This window comes from Podarcis vaucheri, assembly GCF_965113315.1.
Source record: "Podarcis vaucheri genome assembly, chromosome: 10".
Lineage (NCBI taxonomy): Eukaryota > Metazoa > Chordata > Lepidosauria > Squamata > Lacertidae > Podarcis > Podarcis vaucheri.
In genome coordinates, this window is record NC_138748.1 from 21,834,240 (window position 1) to 21,856,244 (window position 22,005).

Consider the following 22,005-nt stretch of genomic DNA (forward strand, 5'->3'; position numbering starts at 1 on the left):
GAAAATGAGTGATGATGACGACCCGAGATCTCCAAGCCTAAGCAGTGAGTCAGAGGACTCCCAAAAGGGAGCCCCAGTGAGCAGAGCAAGGGGGGGATCCGGGGGGACACCCCAGGAGGAAGGGAACAGAGGAGATTCAGAGAGCAGCAGCTGGAAGTCGGGACCCACGCTCATAACTGAGAGCGGCAGCAGCTGGAAGTCGGGACCCACGCTCAAGACTGAGAGCAGCAGGGAGGAAGGTAGCCAGGCATCGGGTTCCGGAGGCTGTCAGCAGGAGGGAGGGCACGAGTCAGGGGTGGTCACGCCCTCCTCAGAGAGCGAGGCAACGGTTAAGAGGAAGGCAGGGAGTTGGGCGCGCGCGCCAAGTTCAAATGCAGCGGAAGCTGGAGCAGTAAGCAGCCCGGAGAGTGAGCCAGGTCCTAAAGCCCGCCGCAAGGAGGCAGAAGGATCAGGGGGGTCAGCGTCAGAGGAGAGTAGAAGGGAGGAGGCCCAGGGGGGCAGAAGGACCCAGAGACGTAGGGAGAGGCGAAGGAGGTGGAGCAAGGCTAGGGTATTAAGCTGGTGTGCAAGAGGCGGGGACTCAGACGGGTCTTCGCCGACCTAGGGCAAAAGGTGTAGAGCTGCACGCTGCAGTTCGGAAATGAAACCTGTAACTTAGTAAAGACTCTTATAAAGTGAACGCTGGCGGACTTGGTCCTATGTGAGCTGGGACTGGGTGGCAGCCCTGACAAGTAGCTTGTCTCTCTCCTGCTTAGTCCTTAAGATAATCAAACAGTCTCTAGGTCTGTCCTTCCCAGCAGCTCTTCCCAATCTGAATGCAGTTGTTATTTTAAAGTCTGTATCTTCGTTTATACCCCAGAATTTAGAAAATTCTGTTGTTAAAAAGCCAATCAAGTCCTCTTTCTCAATCTCTGGGATAGAGCGTAATCTCAAATTATTTTCCCTGTTTCGCAGTTCCACCAAAGACAGATAGGCCTGTTGGTCAGTAATATATTTATGGAGCGGCCTTACCTCTCCTTTCAATTCCTCCACTTCTTTAGTTGCTGCTTCTGCTTTTTCATTCGCAGCCTCGGCCAATTTTCGATTTTCATATACAACGTCCTTTAGATTTCCAATATCTTGTGAATGCTTAGCCACCTGTTCAGAGAGTTTGGTAATTGAAGATGTGGCTAAGTCAATTTTTGCAGTTTGATCATCCACTTTTTTGTTCAAAATTGCAAATTGTTGTAACATTTCCTCTAGGAGAATGTTAGATCCCCCAGCTGCCATATCTTCACTTGTTAACTGTTCAGGTTCTTCAGCTGGGGTTGTTGGTGATGGTACAGCCTGTAGAACCGCAGGGACTGAAGATCTGCGAGCCTGGGAAACCAGAGTTGATTGTACCAATTTGCCTTTGCCTGCTTTCGACGCAGCTCTTGTTTTTACTCGGTTGCTCATTCCACACCTGTCTTTGGATTCAAGGTCAAGCTGTCAAAAGTTCCATGGGAAAGACAGGCCTCAGAGTGAATAACCAGACCACAGAGAGACAAAACAAAGTTGGTTCTCAGGAAATTGTAAATCCCAAACTCCACTAGAGGGAGTATTGTTCAGTTCATGAAAGAAGAAACAAAGTTTCAGTCGCCATTAAAGTTCCTACAGTTAAATAAGTAAGCCATAGTCTTTAGAGAAGACCTTTTCCCTCTGGCAGAGCCCTCTCAATTTTGCCACAATAGTTTCTTAAAAGGTGCAAAATACAGTTGCTTAATTGTATCCACCAGTAATGCCTCTAAGTATCAGTTTCAGCTTTGTAAGTGTATCCGCAAAACAGCCTTTTGCCCACTGCAAGTCCGGGACTAGGGGTTTTCAAGTCTTTAAAGTTTTTAAAAAGTCTAGCAGAGGAGAAGAACCCCAAACAGAATAAACACAGTAGCAGGAAAAAAAAGATAACTTGCCTTTCCCTTCGGTTTCCAACTTCTCCAGACGTGTGCTGTCTCTCATTTAAAAACTCTTTTGTACTGCTTCCAGCTTGTCAGTTCCTTTGCCTTTGATCACTAAGCACCACCGGGAGACGGACTTCCTTTTTCTCGTCTCCCGCTTTCAGCCGAATTCACGAATTTATAATCCAATCTCAGATAAGTCTTACTCACGAGTAGTTAATTTGTAATCCAATGTAAAGGAAGAAAGGTCGGCGCTCATCCGTAACAGCCGCGCGGCTTCACTCCCGCAGAAAGAGCGATGAATCCACAGCACCGCTTCCCCTCCGCGCTTCCGGAGCCCCTTACGGGGTCCCTTCTTCGTTTTGGGGGTCGCTCTGGGTGCCCGCCGGATCCCACGGCCACGAGCTCACTCTGCTCGTGGTTTAACTTAATGGGTCGTCGCTTTGCCGTAGCGAACGACCCTTTCCTGCGGAGCCCCTCTTCGCTGCGCAAAGAGGACCGCCATTACTCGTTTCGCGCCGCCTCCGGAAGTCCATGTGATTCTGCTTTAAATACTGTTTGCACCTGCAAAGGCTGTGGGCTTTTACACAGCTTCATTTCTAATCAGCTTCCTGCCTGAAATCCTGTAATATTTTATACCACCAGTCTGCAGAAGCCGGTTGATTTATTTTGTGGCAGGTTGATTATATTACTACAGACTGATCTAAGAGAAAGGTAGAGTATGGCAGCAGGGGAAACCACACAACTCACAAGCCAATATGGCTTTAAATATATGTGGCTCCAGCTGCTTGGAACATAGATTCCTGCCAGGGGATAAGATGGATTACATTGCCTGTATTATAATATACAAAGTAGATCATGTTTTCAAGTTTTCTTTCTGAAGCTTCTGTTGAAGCTTCCAGGGCTTGATGAGCACTTTAATATTTCGAAAGTGTTTATATAAAAACAATTCTGGTACAAATTCTAACAATATGAAAAAAATAAAATGATTACCAGATGCTGATGATAAACTGGAGCGATTCTTCCCTGAGAGCACCAATCCAGTATTCAAGCATAATAATAATATAGAAAAGCAAATGTTAGGATGTATTTAAAAAGCAACTGCACACACCTAACAGCAAATATAATATTATCAATGTGTTTTATAAATCTGCAGTGTAGTATTTGGTTGATTTTGTGACTATTTAAGGAAATTACTGCGGACTTCTCTTTTCACAGGTTTTAATATACGGAGCCTAGGGCTTGCCAATCAGAAGGTCGGCGGTTCGAATCCCTGCGACGGGGTGAGCTCCCATTGCTCGGTCGCTGCTCCTGCCAAGCTAGCAGTTCGAAAGCACGTCAAAGTGCAAGTAGATAAATAGGTACCGCTGTGTGCGGGAAGGTAAACAGCGTTTCCGTGCACTGCTCTGGTTCGCCAGAAGCAGCTTAGTCATGCTGGCCACATGACCTAGAAGCTGTACGCCAGCTCCCTTGGCCTGTAAAGCAAGATGAGCGCCGCAACCCCAGAGACATCTGTGACTGGACCTTATGGTCAGGGGGTACCTTTACCTATATTGTTTTAAGGACTTTATTCCTATTCTTCAACTTCCTTGAACCACCCTCACATAGCAGAAGGGCTGTTTATAAGGGTGGAAGGGGGAATATGCAACACTGTTTCTTGAGCACAGAATCATATGAGTTGGAAGGGAGTATGCAGCTGCCCTTACGGGGATCGAACCTGCAGCCTTGGCGTTATGAGCGCCACGCTCTAAACCAGGCTTCCTCAACCTCGGCCCTCCAGATGTTTTGAGACTACAATTCCCATCATCCTTGACCACTGGTCCTGCTAGCTAGGGATTATGAGAGTTGTAGGCCAAAAACATCTGGAGGGGCGAGGTTGAGGAAGGCTGCTTTAAACCAACTGAGCTATTCTGTTCTGCCCCAGTTTATCCTCCACCCAAAACACTGTCTTGCTGCCTGCTGTGATAAAATTATATAATTTACACCGTTTACAAAATCAATAATGTGAATTATGTGGCCATTGCCTTATTCCACCCCATTCATTTTGATGCAAATGTGGGGGGGGGGGAGAGAGAAACCTAATCAATTACGTATCAATCCTGGACTCAAAGCAATAACAGTGAATAGCAATTATATTCACTGGACTGATAAGCAAACACCAGCAATTTCTACTCGTGTTTTCATCAAAATACTCAGACATCCCTAGGTACATGCATATGTTTGTGTGTGCAAGATTCAGTCTGTGCAAATGCAAGCACCTTAACAATCATAACTACATTTCCAAGCTTGAAGCAAGAAAGCGTCCTATTATTTTTTATGTTTAAGTATCTTTTAAGTATCTATTTAATTATTACCATTAATTCCTGTGACTGATGCCATGCTTTGCCGTGAGTACATCTTTCGCCTTAATAAGGAAATGTTGTTGGAATACGTTGTCAGAGAGCCACATTTAAATGGTCTCCGGAGGTTTTGTTCTTTGTTTTTGCTAATGGCTAATTCAAAAACATGAGAAATTATGTTATGCAAGATATATATATATATTTATAAGAAAAAGTATTTCTGAATTAAAGGATTAAAACAAACTCTAAAGCAAAAGCAGCCATGAAATATTTAGCCAAGGCAGAACAGAAATCAGAATGTAAGTAAACAAGTATCATATGTACAGCTTTCACTTCTAGAATAGCAGTCGCTTTAAAAATTCTGCTGACTTGAGGCGGCATATTTTTCTACATAACCCAATTTAAGGCACACGTAGCACAGTCGTGTGTCGTATCCAACACTGCTGTTCCACTTGTCCAACAGATTTCTTCTTATGCAGTGGAACTACTCCTTCCTTTCGCCTGCAGTCCCACACCCTCCAAATCTGCTGATGAAGGCTAGAGGACCCTCGAGAGCAATTTCAGGGGCATGAAGGGAGAAGAGAAGAAGAAGTCCTGTTGCTCAAGTGGAATGCTGCTTGCACAGCACCGAAGACAACCTTTAGTCTTTCCAGTAAAACATAGGGAGCACTCAGGAACAAAAAAATGAAAAAACTGGCATAAGGGTTCATCTTTCCCATAAAACCTGCTTTAAAATTTTCTTCCCCTAGGATCTGCTTGAGATGGGTTGAAAATTACTGAGGCTCACTGGTCACAAAATGGTGGTGCAGTGGCAGAGCCTGCCACAAAATGGTGGCAGATAAAGGCAGCAGACATCATGTTCTGTTGCTATCACTGCATTCTTTGCCATGGTGTTTTCCTTGTGGCGGGGACTTGCATTGCTCAGCTTTCCGGAAGCTAAAAACAGATGTTTGTTCTAATAGACTGCATTTCAACCTCCCAATTTTAAGGAGAATTTACTGATCTAGAGGCTCTAGATACACTTTTAAAAACGTATATTTTCCTTCCAACCAAAGCATGACTCTCAAAGTATTTTTAATAATCTCCTGTAATTTCTTCTCCAATCCTATTTTCACAATCAACTTGTATTTATTTATATTTATCACATTTTTATCTATCTATCTATCTATCTATCTATCTATCTATCTATCTATCACATTTATATGCCAACATGGTTCTCCTCCTCCCCATTTCATCCTCACAACATACCTGTGAGGTGAAGAAATGTTGACTGGCCCAAGGTCACCCAGTGAGCTTCACAGCTGAGTGGGGATTCAAACCCTGCTCTCCCAAGTCCTAGTCCAACACTCTAACCATTACGCCACACTGGCTTGTACCTTTTTCTCCCCTCCAAACTCCCAGTTTCTTTCATCCCTGTTTCCTGGTCATTCTACGTTCACTTTTCCTGCAACCTCTTTTCCCTCTCACCCCCTTCTTTTCTACTCCCAGTTTAATTATTATTAATAATAAAATTTTAACCCTTCATCTCGCTTTCCAATTCCCTTCAACATCTCTTTTGGCCCTTTCCCCTCAGAGGAGGGAGACCTTCCTTCCTTCCTTCCCTCCCTCCAAACACCCACCAAACATCTGTCTCCCACCCACTCCTGCTCAGAATGCAAGGACCTTCTGCTGACAGCACAATCGAAAGGCTATGGCAGGGCCAGATGACAGGGCAAGCAAATGATGAGAGACAGGACAGGTTGTGGCACTGAGGCCCACCTCCGCTGTTCGAGAATCAGTGCCATGAAACACTGTGTTGAATAACAGACACACTATGCAAGACTCTTAACTGAGTAGCTTGGCCCTTGAGTGCATTTTCTTGAACGGGACCTTTGTGCAAGATTTTCTGAAAGCTTAGTAGGCAAAGGAGACAGGTATTTGACAGGCTTCTTAAATACCACACAGAGAAATACAAAAATAGACCCCCAACGCTTTGCAGGTGAAAGCCAGATGTGAGAGGATTCTGTAGGTTTATAGCCCAAGGGCAGGAAGTGTTCTGGGGAGGGGGAGCATGGAGGAAAGTGCCTTTTTACTTGGAATTTTCTGCAGAATGACAACTGGAGAGGAAAGAAGCATTCCTTAGAACAATGCAAAGCAGACTGTGTGGCTTGCACAGGCTCTCCAGCCATGCTAATAAGCACTGAATGGATTCTCCACTCGTCTCTGCTCAAGGAATAAGTTAACTATGAAATTCCCATAAAGTACTGTTTAGTTAATGTATCTTAGTCTACAGTTGTTGGTGCTGCTGCTGCTGCTGCTGCTGGATTTATGGTCACATAGAATCATAGAATTGTAGAGTGTAAGGGATGACAATGATCACCGTCCTAGTCCAATTCCCTGCAATGCAGAAATCTTTCACCCAGCGTAGAGCTCGAACCCACAACCTAGAGATTAAGAGTCTCATGCTCTACCGACTGATCTAAGGGTGAATACACTTTACAAATTAGCAGCCTGTCACCATCTGCCTTTTTTTTGGGGGGGGAGAACCAAAATGTTTAAGTTACTCTAGAGTTCTGATGTATGGGGTAAACAAAAACAAAAAAATTAAGTATCCTGAACAATCTACTTGCACAGATTCCAGACAACCAGATTCCTGCCACGCAGCAGGACAGAGCATCTTTCAGGCAGCACCAGAAAAGATGAAGGCAGGAACTGGGAGCCTGAATGGTGCTGCAAGGCTTTTAACCTATTGGCCCTAGCAGGGTGACATTGGGGCTCTGCTTCAAGCATCTTGCACCAGCACTTCAGAGAGCATTCCATCAAGCATGAAAATTGGTGGCAGCTGAAGAAGAGGCTGTGTTTTCTGCTGGACAATATAGTGCAGGCATAGACAAACTCCAGCCCTCCAGAGGTTTGGGACTACAACTCCCATCATCCCTGACCACTGGTCCTGTTAGCTAGGGATGATGGGAACTGTAGTCCCAAACATCTGGAGGGCCGGAGTTTGCCTATGCCTGATATAGTGAATTGGGCTCGTATGCAACTAAGTCCATGGAAATTAATGAACCTAAATGAGCTGTGTCCATTAACGTCAATGGATCTGCGTCTGCGGGTTATTAAATGAGTTTCCTAATATATCTAAGCCTACAGGCAGCAACAGCCTCCCGGCAGAAGCATCGCTGCTGTGTACACGGAAGGGGAGGGGAAAGGTGGCAGGTGAGGTTGGGGATCCTTGACGCACCAGTGGAGCTATTCTGGCATCTCCACCAGAGCAGCCATGCAGCCATGGCCTTGCCCTCTCCCTCTTAGTAAAGTAGCAGTGACACTGCTGCCAGGAGGACATAGCTGAGGGTCACCCCACTGAGGGAGGTGCTCATGTAGGTCTGTAACCAAAGGACATTTTCGAGGAATCCAACTAACTGAAAGGCAAGGCAAAGCAGGCATTTGTAGCATAATCATTTCAAGTACATTTACTGGCTCTTACAGTTGGAGAGGAATCTAGCTCCATCAAACAGGTCTATTTCAGTCACGGTATGAAAAACATTTAGAGACCAGAGGTATCTATAAATAAAAAAATCATCAGAAGATAAGGAACTTGGTTTTATTAACATTTATGCATTGTAATATATTTATGCACTATTGCCTTCATTTCATGGTTTATTCAACATCACAAAACGTGAGAACAAAGGAAACTGCTTTTTACTGAGACAGGCCATTGGCTGGCCGGGATTAATACAGTCTACAATGGCTGAATGAAGCTCTCTGAGGTTTCATGCATGAGTATACTTCCCTCATGCTGTAATCCTGTGCCTGATTTACCTGGGAGTAAAGTCCCATTGAGCTCCTTCAGACTTACTTCTGAATAGACATGTCTAAGATCGCTCTGCTAATATATAATTTTAGAAGCCTTTCTGCCCAGATGCAGATTTTTTTTAAAAAAAAATCAAGGTATGTCTAGGATGGATTGATTTAAATCATCAAGAAAGGAATCTGAAATCATTAATCAAATTATTTAAAGATCTAGTTACTTATTTAAATATTTCCTAAAATGAAGTGCACGCTAATTGCTTAAGGTAACCACATTGTTTGATACCTGGAGTACTAACTGAGCAAATTGCAGCGATCAGTTAATTTCCGGGCGGCATCAAATAGGATTCCAATGTCAATAAGATAGATTGGAGGATAACACCTGTGGTGATGTGCCCCACAATTCTTTCTTGAAAACAGCATTTCAAAAGACGGCTATTCATTCATTTTTATGAAGGTTATATATAAAAGGTCAGATTTAATTTTCAAACATGCTTTTTTAAAAAAAGAAAAAAGAATATTATAGCAGGAATTTTAAAAATCCAAATTACATGTTAATAAATGATGATGATGATGATGATGTGTCTGTGTATTATTTATTCCCTAAGAACACAGGTGGCACTGTGGTCTAAACCACTGAGCCTAGGGCTTGTCGATTGGAAGGTCGCAGTTTGAATCCCCGCGACGGAGTGAGCTCCCGTTGCTTGGTCCTAGCTCCTGCCCACCTAGCAGTTCGAAAGCACATCAAAGTGCAAGTAGATAAATGGGTACCACTCTGGCGGGAAGGTAAACGGCGTTTCCGTGCGCTGCTCTGGTTTCGCCAGAAGCGGCTTAGTCATGCTGGCCACATGACCCGGAAAATCTGTCTGCGGACAAACGTCGGCTCCCTCAGCCAGTAAAGCAAGATGCGCACCACAACCCCAGAGCTGTTCGTGACTGGACTTAACTGTCCCTTTACCTTTACCTTTAATCAACTGTATATGTTATTTAAAAGTACATTCATTCTGTGCATTTCTGGTAGTGAAGGAATGATTCTGCAGTTGGTTCATTCTGACCCTATATCACTGTGGATGCACACACTTAATGCACTTCACATGAGTATGTTGTGAAATCCTGGAACTGCTCTTAATACACAAACACACACCAATCATCCTTTGTGTATAGCAAGAAAAGCCACTTCAGGAGAGGGCAAATGGGAACCCGTTGTTATTTCCTCACTCCAAATTATCTCCCAAATTATTTGAAAATCCCATGTCAGTGGGGATGAATGTTGCCAGCAAAGGGATTTGGAATGAAGAATGGTTAAATATATCCCAGCAACACTTCAAGTCACCCATTCCCCAAATGGCTTTTCCTGGTTGTTGTTGTTTTTAATTGCCCTGAAGGAGAAATCCAGCTTCTCAGTGAAGTACAGTGCTGCTGCAACTACAGTGGAAGATACAAACTGAAATCGAATAAGTGCAAAGAGATTACTTCGCTACTTCAAGCCCTTTTCAAAAGCACAGCGTCCCCTCCAATGGTTTGCATTTGCTATCATGCAATTTTATACTGCACTCAGCAGCTGCTTGCATTCCTACTCACTTATCATAGAATGAAGGAATTTTTGGACTATAAAAATCTTCCACATCAAAGAAATTCCTGCTTTCCCAGGAAATATCAGATGCCTATTGGGAAACAAAAACAATTAAATAATCTTCAGAGACAGGTACCGGTGTGTTCAGAAAAATCAGTACTACTAGACATTTAAATATAAGGGTTGATTAAGAGCACGTGAAGGATTTCTAAATTGACTTATTTATTTGGAATCTGGATAACTCAGAATTTGATACTGGAGCAGAGGATCTTGGTTTTCGTTTTCATTGTGAGGGATGAAAATAAGTGGAAAGACTATTTTAGGCTGTGCCTATAGCAGATGATTTGGTCCTTTTTAGTATTGCAATGCCAGCGCTACTAGCCATTCTACAGTTGGGCAGTTGGGCAAACACAATGGAGGCTTTCCTTCAAGGATGTAACATATACTGTAGACATATAGAGTCATTTAAAAGTGGGGATGTATCTATTGTAGTGCTAGATATAGAGGATAATGCTTTTGTAAAGAATACTGTATAAAAATGCTGTTCAAATCATGTCATCGTGGGGAAAAGTCTGCATTCGACTTTCCTATGTCAGAGGATAACATTGGACTTAATTAAAAAGCATGCAAGTGGGTGGGTGATGTCACACTTCCTTAAGAATTTCAGAGTTAACCAGAACAGAAACACTAGAAATGTAATAATATCTGTAGAAGTCAAGAGATGGCTTCTTCAACGATCGTGTGAACCACTGAAATCCTGAAAAGAAACATGAGTGGGTTCCAGTAATAATGCATAGATTTCACAGCCACTGTCTTATTAATATTACACACAGAGAGAAAAGATTTTCAATATCTGACAAGGAAACAGAACCAGGCTACATAACATTCTATCCACAGTAAATACAGTTATCACATGATAACCTGAATGTATTAAATTGCTACTGCTGGCTATAGCCTTACTAGTCTGCCATGTCACAGTAATCATACACAATCACAAATAGTGCTTGTTTCTTCACCATCAATGAGGAGCTGTGTGGTGAAGAACATGAAATTGATAGGGATGGAAACAAGAGGTGTGCGCCGAGCACGAGATTTGGTTCCGACTCCCACTCAACATTCTGAAAAAAAAACAGCCTGAGACAGTAGAAACCAATTTTTGAGTCCCCAATTTGGCTCAGGGTCACAAAACAAATCCCAATTCAGAAAAACAAAGCTTTGTGGCCCTCCAATTCACTATTATCATTATTATAATTATTATTTTAATAGGACTATAACTTCCCCAGCTTACTGACAGTAATGAGTGAGATCTATAGCTGAATAGACCCTAGCAAGTAACTAAAGCCTGTCAAATTACATACTAATAGGTCCAGTGGTTTGTTTTTTGTGCAAGACCTTTTTTCAGAATTGGATAAAATCTGGTAGCCCCTTCGGAGGCAATTATGAGGCAAACCAATGAAAACCATAAGTTCCAGGAGAATGCCATTTACCTTTTCATGATCTTTATTTTTCTTCGGAGGAGGCAGTTTCCCAAGGGAGTTTAAAATTGCTCCCCTTAAGATCATAGTGCAAATATGAGATGAATTCAGCTTGAAACTAAAGTTCAAATCAGTAAGGGCTCTCATTTTTTCTTTTGCTGAGCTCCATGCAAGAGCTCTGATACAGTACACATCCTAGGAAATAAAAAGTGTAGCAGTCAGCAAAAACTGGAAAAAGGTGTTTTGCCTAAATCACAGCTTAAATCCACAGGAAGCTTAAACTACCAGGTTCAAATCCCCACTCAGGGATGGAGCTCACCTTAGGAAAGTCAACACAGGAAGCTGTCTTATAATCAGTCAGATCATTGGTCTGTCTAGCTGTCTAGCTCAGTATTGAGTATCTAGGTTTTCAGGGGGAATGCCCAGCTCTACCTGGGATTCAACCTGGGATCTTCAGCATATTACTACTGCCCCTCACCAGAAGTCACTACTTTTCAGCTCCTAACTTACTTCACAGGCCTCCCACAAAGATGAAATGGCTAAGAGAACTGCGTAGATCACAGACAGGCTACAAGGGCAGCATTACTCCAAACTGTACAGTTCGAAACAGCTTACAATAAAACAATTATTTATATATAAGTTCTACAAACACAAATCACACAATGATTAAGATAAGAAATAAACAGAGAAAACAGCTGAACTGGTCTACTTTAAAGGAACACTTCAATGAAAGGCACAAGAGAACAGCAGCCTTCCTTCTACCAGCACCCATCACAGTAGGAAGACATACCTAGAGAAGATCTTCTCCAGGCATCCCATGGCCACAGAAATGGTCCTCTATGCTTCTCTACATTCCTCACCTCCAAATAGAGGAGGAAACAGAGAAGAGCCTCTGCCACTGATTTAAGGGGATGAGCAGGTCCAATATTTTTGATAGCTAAGACGCAGCCAACTGAAGAGTGTTAGAGGTTAAAACTAGCACTTTGGAATGTACCCAGAAACTAACTGAGAGCCAGTGTGGATGCAAACTGTGGTGAGATTATGACTGAAGCCACACCACTGCATTTTAAACCTTTCTCAAACTGTGGTCTGTGAGCTCCAGATGATCCACGTTAAGGCTGCATAACTACCAAGAATATCAAGACTTCATCCTGGCATGGACCAATTGCAATGATAGCGATAGAGAGTGCTTTGACAAGGGGCAAATCATCACATAGGGCAAAGACGCCCCAGTCTTTATTGATTTCTGTAATATGGTGCTGGTACAGACTGCTACTTTTTCCTTTAAAAAATCACCAGTTGAAAGGGCGCTTCTCAGCAGCTTGGCCTCAGGTCTATGGCGATGCCAGCATGGGGGGATTATTCATCCATTGCACTAAAAAGGCAAGCGGTTATTAAAATATGAATTATGTATGTGCTTTGATAAGTAGAACACCAAAAAAATTATTAAGAGGTTCACCCAGAGCCTCAGGAATTTCCAAGTGGTCTGCAGGGGGGCGAGGAGTTTGGGAACCACATATTTAGGAAGTATTATTAATCCAGTGTAAGCTCTGCATATGGTTTTACATTGTTATACATCTTGCTGTTAGATTTCTGAGAACAGGGCAATCCATGTGGATTAAGGCAACTCCGCGCCAGAATCCTGAAGGTAATAAAGGAGTGTTAACAGTCAAGAATGATGTATTGTAGGCCTCTGTGTGAAAAGAAACAAAAGAAGCTTCAGATTTGACTAAGACAGACAGAGAAACATACACAGAGAAAGAGGAGTTTGTAATTCCTTTATAAGCTAACAGCATCAGGAGATTCAGAGCTGCTTCTCTCTGGAGATCAGATGAAGGGTGGTAGATTTGGTTGGCTGATAGGAATGTTAAAGATGTACCTCCTCCTATACCCAACCTGTATATCTGTAAATAAACTAAAACATTACAAAACACTGTAAGCATCCAGTGTCCTTCTTCCAAAGGAAACCAAATTCAGCTACGTGCTGAGCCCTGGAATTTTTCATCACTCAAGATAAACAGGGAAAGTGCAACTATATGTTTGTGCTTAAGTAACAGCAAGTTCTACTAGATTCAGCTTGTGTTTATATACTCAGTTTTATGGTGCAGCAGCCTAATTTTTATCAAATCATGAAATGGCTTTGTGCAACTGAGCCCTTGGACATGGATGCTTGCTTCAACTCTTCATGAGTCTGCAAAGAAATTCGTGTATTTATTTGGGCTTACCTCTTAGTGCCAAATCTAGAAAATATGGCACAATTTTCCCGACCAAAAATCTTAAAATTCTACAAGAGTATAAAGTGTACATACAGTGAATCCTATAGTTACTTGAACCACATTACTACTCACAGGATTCATGGGGTCTAAATCCACAGCTCTTGTAGCATCACATATTGCTTTTTTGATTTTGCCTAGGAACAGAGCAGAGAGAGTTTCTTCTATGACTAGCAACCACCACAAAATATTATATCAGGCTTCCTCAACCTCGGCCCTCCAGATGTTTTTGGCCTACAACTCCCATGATCCCTAGCTAGCAGGACCAGTGGTCAGGGATGATGAGAATTGTAGTCTCAAAACATCTGGAGGGCCAAGGTTGAGGAAGCCTGTATCAACTTGCTGCTTTTCATTAGCGCACATACAGGCCTGGTTTCTACATCACATTTAATTATAATTAAAAACAAGCTATAATTTAGTATGAATGAACTATGTACTTGGGCATGCTAGTGAAAAGTTCTTGCTTTTTTCTTCCTCTGCTCCTGCTAAACTGCCACATCTGAACCTGGTTCAAGGTTTGTTTCTTTCCAAACAAACCATAAGCAGTAAGCCAAGAACCAACCTGAGTTACCACTAGTAGTTTGTTTGGAAAGAAACAAACCATGAACGAGGAGCAGAGTGCGAACTTTTCGGCAGCATGCACAAGAATCCTGAACATTTGCATTAAATTATGGTTTGTTTTTAACTACTGTTTAATGTGGCATGTGAAACGGGCCACAGCCTTACTAATATAACTCAGCATGAAGGCCAACTGATAACTTTAGCAAGCAACCAATCTCTATCATTGCAAACTACATTTTGTTACTAAACCCAAAGACAAGGCTACCTGTAGGGCCAGAAAATGTTGAGTTGCCATCCACCTGGTTGGCATGTACTGTAATGCTAAAATCAATGGTTTAGTGTTATGTAAACAAGCTGGAACAAGCCCAACAAAACCTGTCTCACCTACCTATCTTCCTCCTGCTCAGAGAATGACTTCATTATTTAATTATTATTAATTATTATTAATTATTATTAATTATTATTAATTATTATTAATTATTATTAATTATTATATTTGTATACCACTTTTCTGAGCCATAATTCAGCATCTTTTGCAAAACACAAAAAAGGCTTCCCACTTACTTGTAAATGTACCTGCGTAAATCTAGCAAAATGCTGGTAATGCAGTTACTTGATCCATTTAAGAATGCACATGTGTAAATCTGCCTCTGTTGTCTGTCTCCATGTAAACCATTCCAATGCAAATTCTATCAACGCTGCTAGATGTTTTGGTTCTTTCAGCTCATTGGGTTGTTTGAAGCAAGCAAAAAATGCAGAAAACCTGCCATCTTGCTTTGTTGCTGCTCAGGTAAACTATCAATTACATGCCTAAATGGGCACATAATTGGATTTCCATGCACAGTAATCTAGTCAACAGGCGGTGCTGAAGGAAAGATTTTCAACTTATTTTCCTAAATAAATACAAACACGTCTTAGTTTTGGATTTGATATCCCGCTTTATCACTAACCGATGGAGTCTCAAAGCGGCTAACATTCTCCTTTCCCTTCCTCCCCCACAACAAACACTCTGTGAGGTGAGTGGGGCTGAGGGACTTCAGAGAAGTGTGACTAGCAACAAGGTCACCCAGCAGCTGCATGTGGAGGAACGGGGAATCGAACCTGGTTCACCAGATTACGAGTCCAGTGCTCTTAACCGCTACACCACACTGGCCTACAGGCATTTGCTTTAACTTAAACAGGCAAGAATGTTTTTCTCTATGACTAGGTTGAACTGGGCACAGTTTAACTTAAGCTTGGCATAAGGGTGAAAGTGAAGCCTCATTTTTAAGGGAATCCAAGATCTGCAAAATATGGCATCTTAACAGAGCTGGATTGGTTTCGGACTAATTGCAAAGCAAGCTTCAACTCTGAAGTAAGTGGTTGAAATAGCCAGGTAGAGGGTTTTTTAGAGAGAGAGGGATCCCACCTCCTTAATGATTCTGAACTTACATTACAAAAATATCAGCCGGTTGCGGTAAGTTGGCAATTGAAAAAAAGAGGATTGATTTGAATTGATTGATTTCAGATTGATTGATTGATTGATTGATTTCAGAAACAAAACCCAAAGTATCTGCCCAGGATTCAGTGCGCAGATGTCAAATCCCAGAGACACTAGGAACACTGATGATTCACAACAGAACACAGGATGCATCATAGCAAGATACAGAACATGTATGCAACTCTGTGAAGACCTTCAGATGAATGTATACAGCCTTGGGGAGGTAGGGTCACAGATGGTGTGATCCCAATCCGCACACTACCTGTTGATTTTCACTGAATTTAGAAGAACATCTGCCTTTGGCATGTAAGAGAGACTCTTAACACTGAAGAATCTAAACTCAGATCTTATCACGCTGTTCCATAGTGATGCCAAGGCGGGTAGAATATATTTCAATTTGACTTATTACTTTTCCTACACAAGCATGTTTATTGAGCTTGGCTACAGAAGCAATATGTCTTACCGCATTTTACATATGCATAAGCTCTCCTCGCAAACGCAGGTGTCTGGTAGTAAGATCCAGAAACACAGCCAACATGACAGACACTCTGGAGAAAAGAGGATACTCTTGTGAGCTGCAATATTATTATATTTAATACAGCCCTGCAATGTGATCTACACAGCTATGCCACATAAACACTGCCATTGTGAATCTAATGGAATTCTTGAGCCATTCACATTAGCTCCATTGCTCTTTTATTTATTTCAAATTACTGGTCTTATTTACCTCAGCAGGGTTCTATGAGATTACTCCCCAGACTGTTCAGACTCCTATGGGGATGATTTATGTCATCATTCCAGTGCAGTGTTTCCCATAATTGTACTGAGTTTAAAAAACATTAGAACCCAAGGGGCTAGACAAGGAACTATAACATTAGCAGCATGCTCATATAAATCAATTTATTCCCTTGCAGAGAAAAAGGAACGGAGACAGAATTTAATGAGATTGTATGGGAACTACAAAGGCACCAACAACACTTATAATAACTTATGTTTAATCTGAAGTATAAATAGATCACAGAAATAAAATTTGAAGGCAAAACAATACACACTCTCATTTTTCCATAACTAAAAGTGCAATGCTAGATGCAGAAGCATGTCTGAGAGTATATTAAGTTCAACAGTAGTTACCTGGGTGTTCCGCTTAATGCAATGGGACTTACCTCCAGATAAGTATGAACAGGACTACAGTGGTATCTCGGGTTACAAACACCTCAGGTTACAAACACTTCGGGTTACAACCTCCGCTAACCCGGAAGTAGTACCTCGGGTTAAGAACTTTATCTCAGGATGAGAACAGAAATCGCACGGCAGACCCCATTAGCTAAAGTGGTACCTCAGGTTAAGAACGGTTTCAGGTTAAGAACGGATCTCCGGAGCGAATTAAGTTTGTAACCGGCAGTACCACTGTACAGCCTTTGGACAACAAGAGAGTTAAAGGGGTGCTAAAGGAGGAAAATGAGATTGCAGAGAAGCTGAATTAATTATTTGCATTTGTCTTGACTAAAGAAGACGTACAGAAGATCCCTGAGCAAGTCTGAAGAACTGAAGCAAATAGTGGTGAAAAAATAAAGTTTTAGGTATCACTGACAAATTCAATATAAACAAATGATCACGTTCCGCTGTTATCCATCCAAGAGTTCTTAAAGAACTCACATGTGAAACTGCTGATCTTCTAACAAAATCTGTAATTCATTCTGATTACTTCCCTTTGTACCTGAGAACTGGAGAGTGGCCAATGTAGCACATTTTTTTTAAAAAAGGATCTTGTGGGGGAATAGCTGCCATTTGTCAGGAAGCTTCCCCTATCACTGCATCTCTAGAAAAAGATTACCTTGTTGAGTTTCCACCATACAGCTGTTAAAGTCACAATAAAAAAAATTCCCACAATGCCATCTCTAAACCAAAGCCTAGGCTGCTATCATGCATCCGATTATTTGGGAGCGAAGCCCCATTAAACACAAAGAGACTTACTTCTAAGTGGGCATGTATATACCATTGTACTGTGAGTTAATTATGAAATGAATTCTTAATGAAAGCCTGGTCTTTGGCACAGCAGGAAACATGCCTAAGCTCTTTGCAAAGTTTGCACATTTTCCTTTTTGAAGGAAGAGGATTTCTAAACATCCACCCACACTTTCTGTGTAATATCTGCAGAAGATAACTTCTATGGACCACCTGATCTCAGATTAAGATGCATTTTGGTTGCTAGAGGGACAGGGAAGGCAAACTATCATGGCCTGGAAAATAAGACAGAAGTAGGAGAAGGGCACTAAAGGGGAGGAGAAAACAATAAGGATTTCTATTGCCTGGTGTTCACTTATCAATCACAGCTCTCACATCACTCATTGGCTAGAAACACTGACAGGTGGGAGTAGCCAGAATGGCTCATTTCACAGAAATTGCTTAGAAGGGTATCTGCACATTTTGCTGCATAACTTTCTTTCTAGGACAGCTAGACATTTACTTTAAAAAACCAAAAAAAAACTAAAGCCCCAATGCCTACATAATGTCTAATCAACATACTAAATAACATTATCAACACTATTTAAGTGACTCTACAGCAGTGGTTCTCAAACTTTTTTTCTCTGTACCATGCTTTCAAAATAAAAATGTGCTCACACAATGGTGTTATATTGTGCTTTGTTGCATTACAATTTGTATTCTATGGAATTCAAATTGAAATATGATAAAATATATACTAAATAAAAGAAGCAATAAAGATACAATTACAATTCATATAGTTTCTAGCATAGCACATTACAATTGGTACAACAAGCAGATAAAATTGAGCAATTTGCCAAAACTCTGAGCAATTTTTGATTTGTCAGTGGGGGGGGGGGTGAGTTTGGGAATAACTACGGCATAAAATATCCAAATATTTTGAGAAATTAGTTCTTGCTAAGAGTCACCAATGCCAAAATACTCATTTAGGTGTTAGTTCTCATGTGATGTACAGTAATTGTTAAATGTTACCACAACAGTAGCTTGTTAACCTAATTCCTCCTAATCATGGGGTGAATAGTATGCTATTTAAAAATTAAGTATGTGAACAATACATCTAAAAATGCATTCCTTTGATTCCTTTAAACTTCTCAAAAGGTAACAATTAAATGAAAACAATATGTTTCTCTCCCTACAATACAGAACCGCTGTACAAATTGTACACATAATACAAATGTTACGGAAGTTCCATACCTTGGGGACATTTGCAGCTTCTATTGCATTAGTAAATGCTTCCACAGCATCACGGTGCAAATCTAATTTTTGGAGAGCAACACCTAGATGATAATATGTTTCAAACACCTAAAATAAAAGAACCAGGATAGCACATTATTTATAATACCCACTATAAGAAGATTTTGTGCTATGAAATAAGAATGCAACCAGGACTATTGGGACTAATAATCAAGAATGACTATTCCCCCAATGTTTAAAAGACAATTTAAATAGATTACAGGCACACACACCCATTTACACGGGGGTTACATTTCAAGGTGGTGAACGTTTCATGTTGGTGAAATCACGTATAATGGAAACCCATTGAAAAAGCCTGCAAACACCGTTCTGCTTCACCCCGTTCCATACGTTTAGTGATGTTTCAGTGACATCCTTATGACGTTTCTGGGTCACTTCCAGGTTCATCACAATGCACATATACACGGTCGCTCACATATTGAACACATGTAAGCTGGGGGCTGCCTGGATACCATAAAGACAAAACAACCGCCAGAACAGCCATAGGAAGCTTTGGTACCATACTAATTATAAAAATATCAGTCAATCAAAAACCAACCCATGCTTTACAGCCAAACCCACAAGTGTGTGCTTAACAGTGTGTGCTTTGGTCCTATTTTCTTTTAAATGCTAAACTGAAATTACCAGCCGTATACAGCTATGACCAGGAACATATTCTGCAGGAAACTTCATCTTGTTCAAGGAAGATAGCAGCTTTCTATAGTATTCAATTGCCTGAAAACAAAAGAAAAATAGCATAAGGACCTCAAGCTGGGGTGAAAACGCCCAAGCTTCTGCAAGTAACAAAATTTCTGTTTCAAAAACAAAAAGCAGGTCAGAGCAGTTGCTCCTTTTTGTTGTTGCAAGATTCATACGGATGAAATATAATTGTGTGTATATTTGTGTATATGTATGCATATGTATCCCCTTCATGGATCACTGCCTTGCCGTGGCGAAGGGGCTTGAAGAACTCAGAGAAGCTATGAACTATGCCGAGCAGGGCACCCAAGATGAACAGGTCATAGTGGAGAGTTTTGACCAAACGTGATCCACCTGGAGTAGGAATCGGCAAGCCACTCCAGTATCCCTGCCAAGAAAACTCCATGGACAAAGACAACAGGCATATAAAAGTTATGACGCTGGAAGATGAGCCCCTCAGGTCGGAAGGTGTCCAACATGCTACTGGGGAAGAGCGGAGGACAAGTACAAGTAGATCCAGAGCTGATGAAGCGGCTGGGCCAAAGCCGAAAGGACGCTCAGTTGCGGATATGCCTGGTAGCGAAAGGAAAGTCCAATGCTGTAAAGAAAAATATTGCATAGGAACCTGGAATGTATGAACCATGAACCTGGGTAAGTTGGATGTGGTCAAAAATGAGATGGCAAGAATAAATATTGACATCCTGGGCATCAGTGAGCTAAAATGGACGGGAATGGGCGAATTCAGTTCGGATGACTATCATATCTACTACTGTGGGCAAGAAACCCGTAAAAGAAATGGAGTGGCCCTCATAGTCAACAAAAGAGTGGCGAAAGCTGTACTGGGATGCAGTCTCAAAAATGATAGAATGATCTCGATACGAATCCAAGGCAGACCTTTTAACATCACAGTAATCCAAGTTTATGCACCAACTACTGGTGCTGAAGAAACTGAAATTGACCAATTCTATGAAGACTTACAAGACCTTATAGAAGTGACACCAAAGAAGGATGTTCTGCTCATTATAGGGGATTGGAATGCTAAAGTAGGGAGTCAAGAGATAAAAGGAACAACTGGCAAGTTTGGCCTTGGAGATCAAAACGAAGCAGGGCAAAGGCTAATAGAGTTCTGCCAAGAGAACAAGCTGGTCATCACAAACACGCTTTTCCAACAACACAAGAGACGACTCTACACATGGACATCCCCAGATGGGCAACATCGAAATCAGATTGATTATATTCTCTGCAGCCAAAGATGGAGAAGCTCTATACAGTCAGCAAAAACAGGACCTGGAGCTGACTGTGGCTCAGATCATCAGCTTCTTATAGCAAAATTCAAGCTTAAACTGAAGAAAGTAGGAAAAACCACTGGACAGGTAAGATACAATCTAAACCAAATCCCTTATGAATACACAGTGGAAGTGAGGAACAGGTTTAAGGATTTAGATTTGCTGGACAGAGTGCCTGAAGAACTATGAGTGGAGGCTCACAACATTATACAGGAGGCAGCAACAAAAACCTTCCCAATGAAAAAGAAATGCAAGAAAGCAAAGTGGCTGTCCAACGAGGCCTTACAAATAGCGGGGGAGAGAAGGCAAGCAAAATGCGAGGGAGATAATGAAAGATACAAGAAATTGAATGCAGACTTCCAAAGAATAGCAAGGAGAGACAAGAAGGCCTTCTTAAACGAGCAATGCAAAGAAATAGAGGAAAGCAACAGAATGGGAAGAACCAGAGATCTGTTCAAGAAAATCGGAAATATGAAAGGAACATTTCGTACAAAGATTACCATAATAAAGGACAAAAGTGGTAAAGACCTAACTGACGCAGAAGACATCAAGAAGAGGTGGCAAGAATACACAGAGGAATTATACCAGAAAGATATGGATGTCTCATACACCCCAGGTAGTGTGGTTGCTGACCTTGAGCCAGACATCCTGGAGAGTGAAGTCAAATGGGCCTTAGAAAGCACTGCAAATAACAAGGCCAGTGGAAGTGATGGTATTCCAGCTGAACTGTTTAAAATTTTAAAAGATGATGCTGTTAAGGTGCTACACTCAATATGCCAGCAAGTTTGGAAAACTCAGCAGTGGCCAGAGGATTGGAGAAGATCAGTCTACATCCCAATCCCAAAGAAAGGCAGTGCCAAAGAATGCTCCAACTACCGCACAATTGCACTCATTTCACACGCTAGCAAGGTTATGCTTAAAATTCTACAAGGAAGGCTCAAGCAGTATGTGGACCGAGAACTCCCAGAAGTGCAAGCTGGATTTAGAAGAGGCAGAGGAACCAGAGACCAAATTGCAAACATGCACTGGATAATGGAGAAAGCTAGAGAGTTCCAGAAAGACATCTACTTCTGCTTCATTGACTATGCAAAAGCCTTTGACTGTGTTGACCACAGCAAACTATGGCAAGTTCTTAAAGAAATGGGAGTGCCTGATCACCTCATCTGTCTCCTGAGAAATCTCTATGTGGGACAAGAAGCTACAGTTAGAACTGGATATGGAACAACTGATTGGTTCCAAATTGGGAAAGGAGTACGGCAAGGCTGTATATTGTCTCCCTGCTTATTTAACTTATATGCAGAATTCATCATGCGAAAGGCTGGGCTGGATGAATCCCAAGCCGGAATTAAGATTGCCGGAAGAAATATCAACAACCTCAGA

General features: G+C 41.7%; 1 protein-coding gene across 1 annotated transcript in view; it reads right to left on the reverse strand.

Annotated features, from left to right (window-relative positions):
- The window catches only part of LOC309541682 (uncharacterized protein), a 39,860-nt gene that overhangs the window by 12,675 nt on the left and 5,180 nt on the right, over positions 1 to 22,005 (reverse strand). Inside the window, exons 2-10 of the mRNA XM_082239829.1 lie at positions 19,286 to 19,375; positions 18,602 to 18,709; positions 15,867 to 15,951; positions 13,438 to 13,499; positions 11,102 to 11,284; positions 9,623 to 9,705; positions 7,719 to 7,795; positions 4,271 to 4,408; positions 2,910 to 2,942 (exon numbers count right to left, since the gene is read on the reverse strand). Of these exons, the coding sequence (XP_082095955.1) occupies positions 2,910 to 2,942; positions 4,271 to 4,408; positions 7,719 to 7,795; positions 9,623 to 9,705; positions 11,102 to 11,284; positions 13,438 to 13,499; positions 15,867 to 15,951; positions 18,602 to 18,709; positions 19,286 to 19,375 (859 nt within the window). The remainder of the gene's footprint in view (positions 1 to 2,909; positions 2,943 to 4,270; positions 4,409 to 7,718; positions 7,796 to 9,622; positions 9,706 to 11,101; positions 11,285 to 13,437; positions 13,500 to 15,866; positions 15,952 to 18,601; positions 18,710 to 19,285; positions 19,376 to 22,005) is intronic.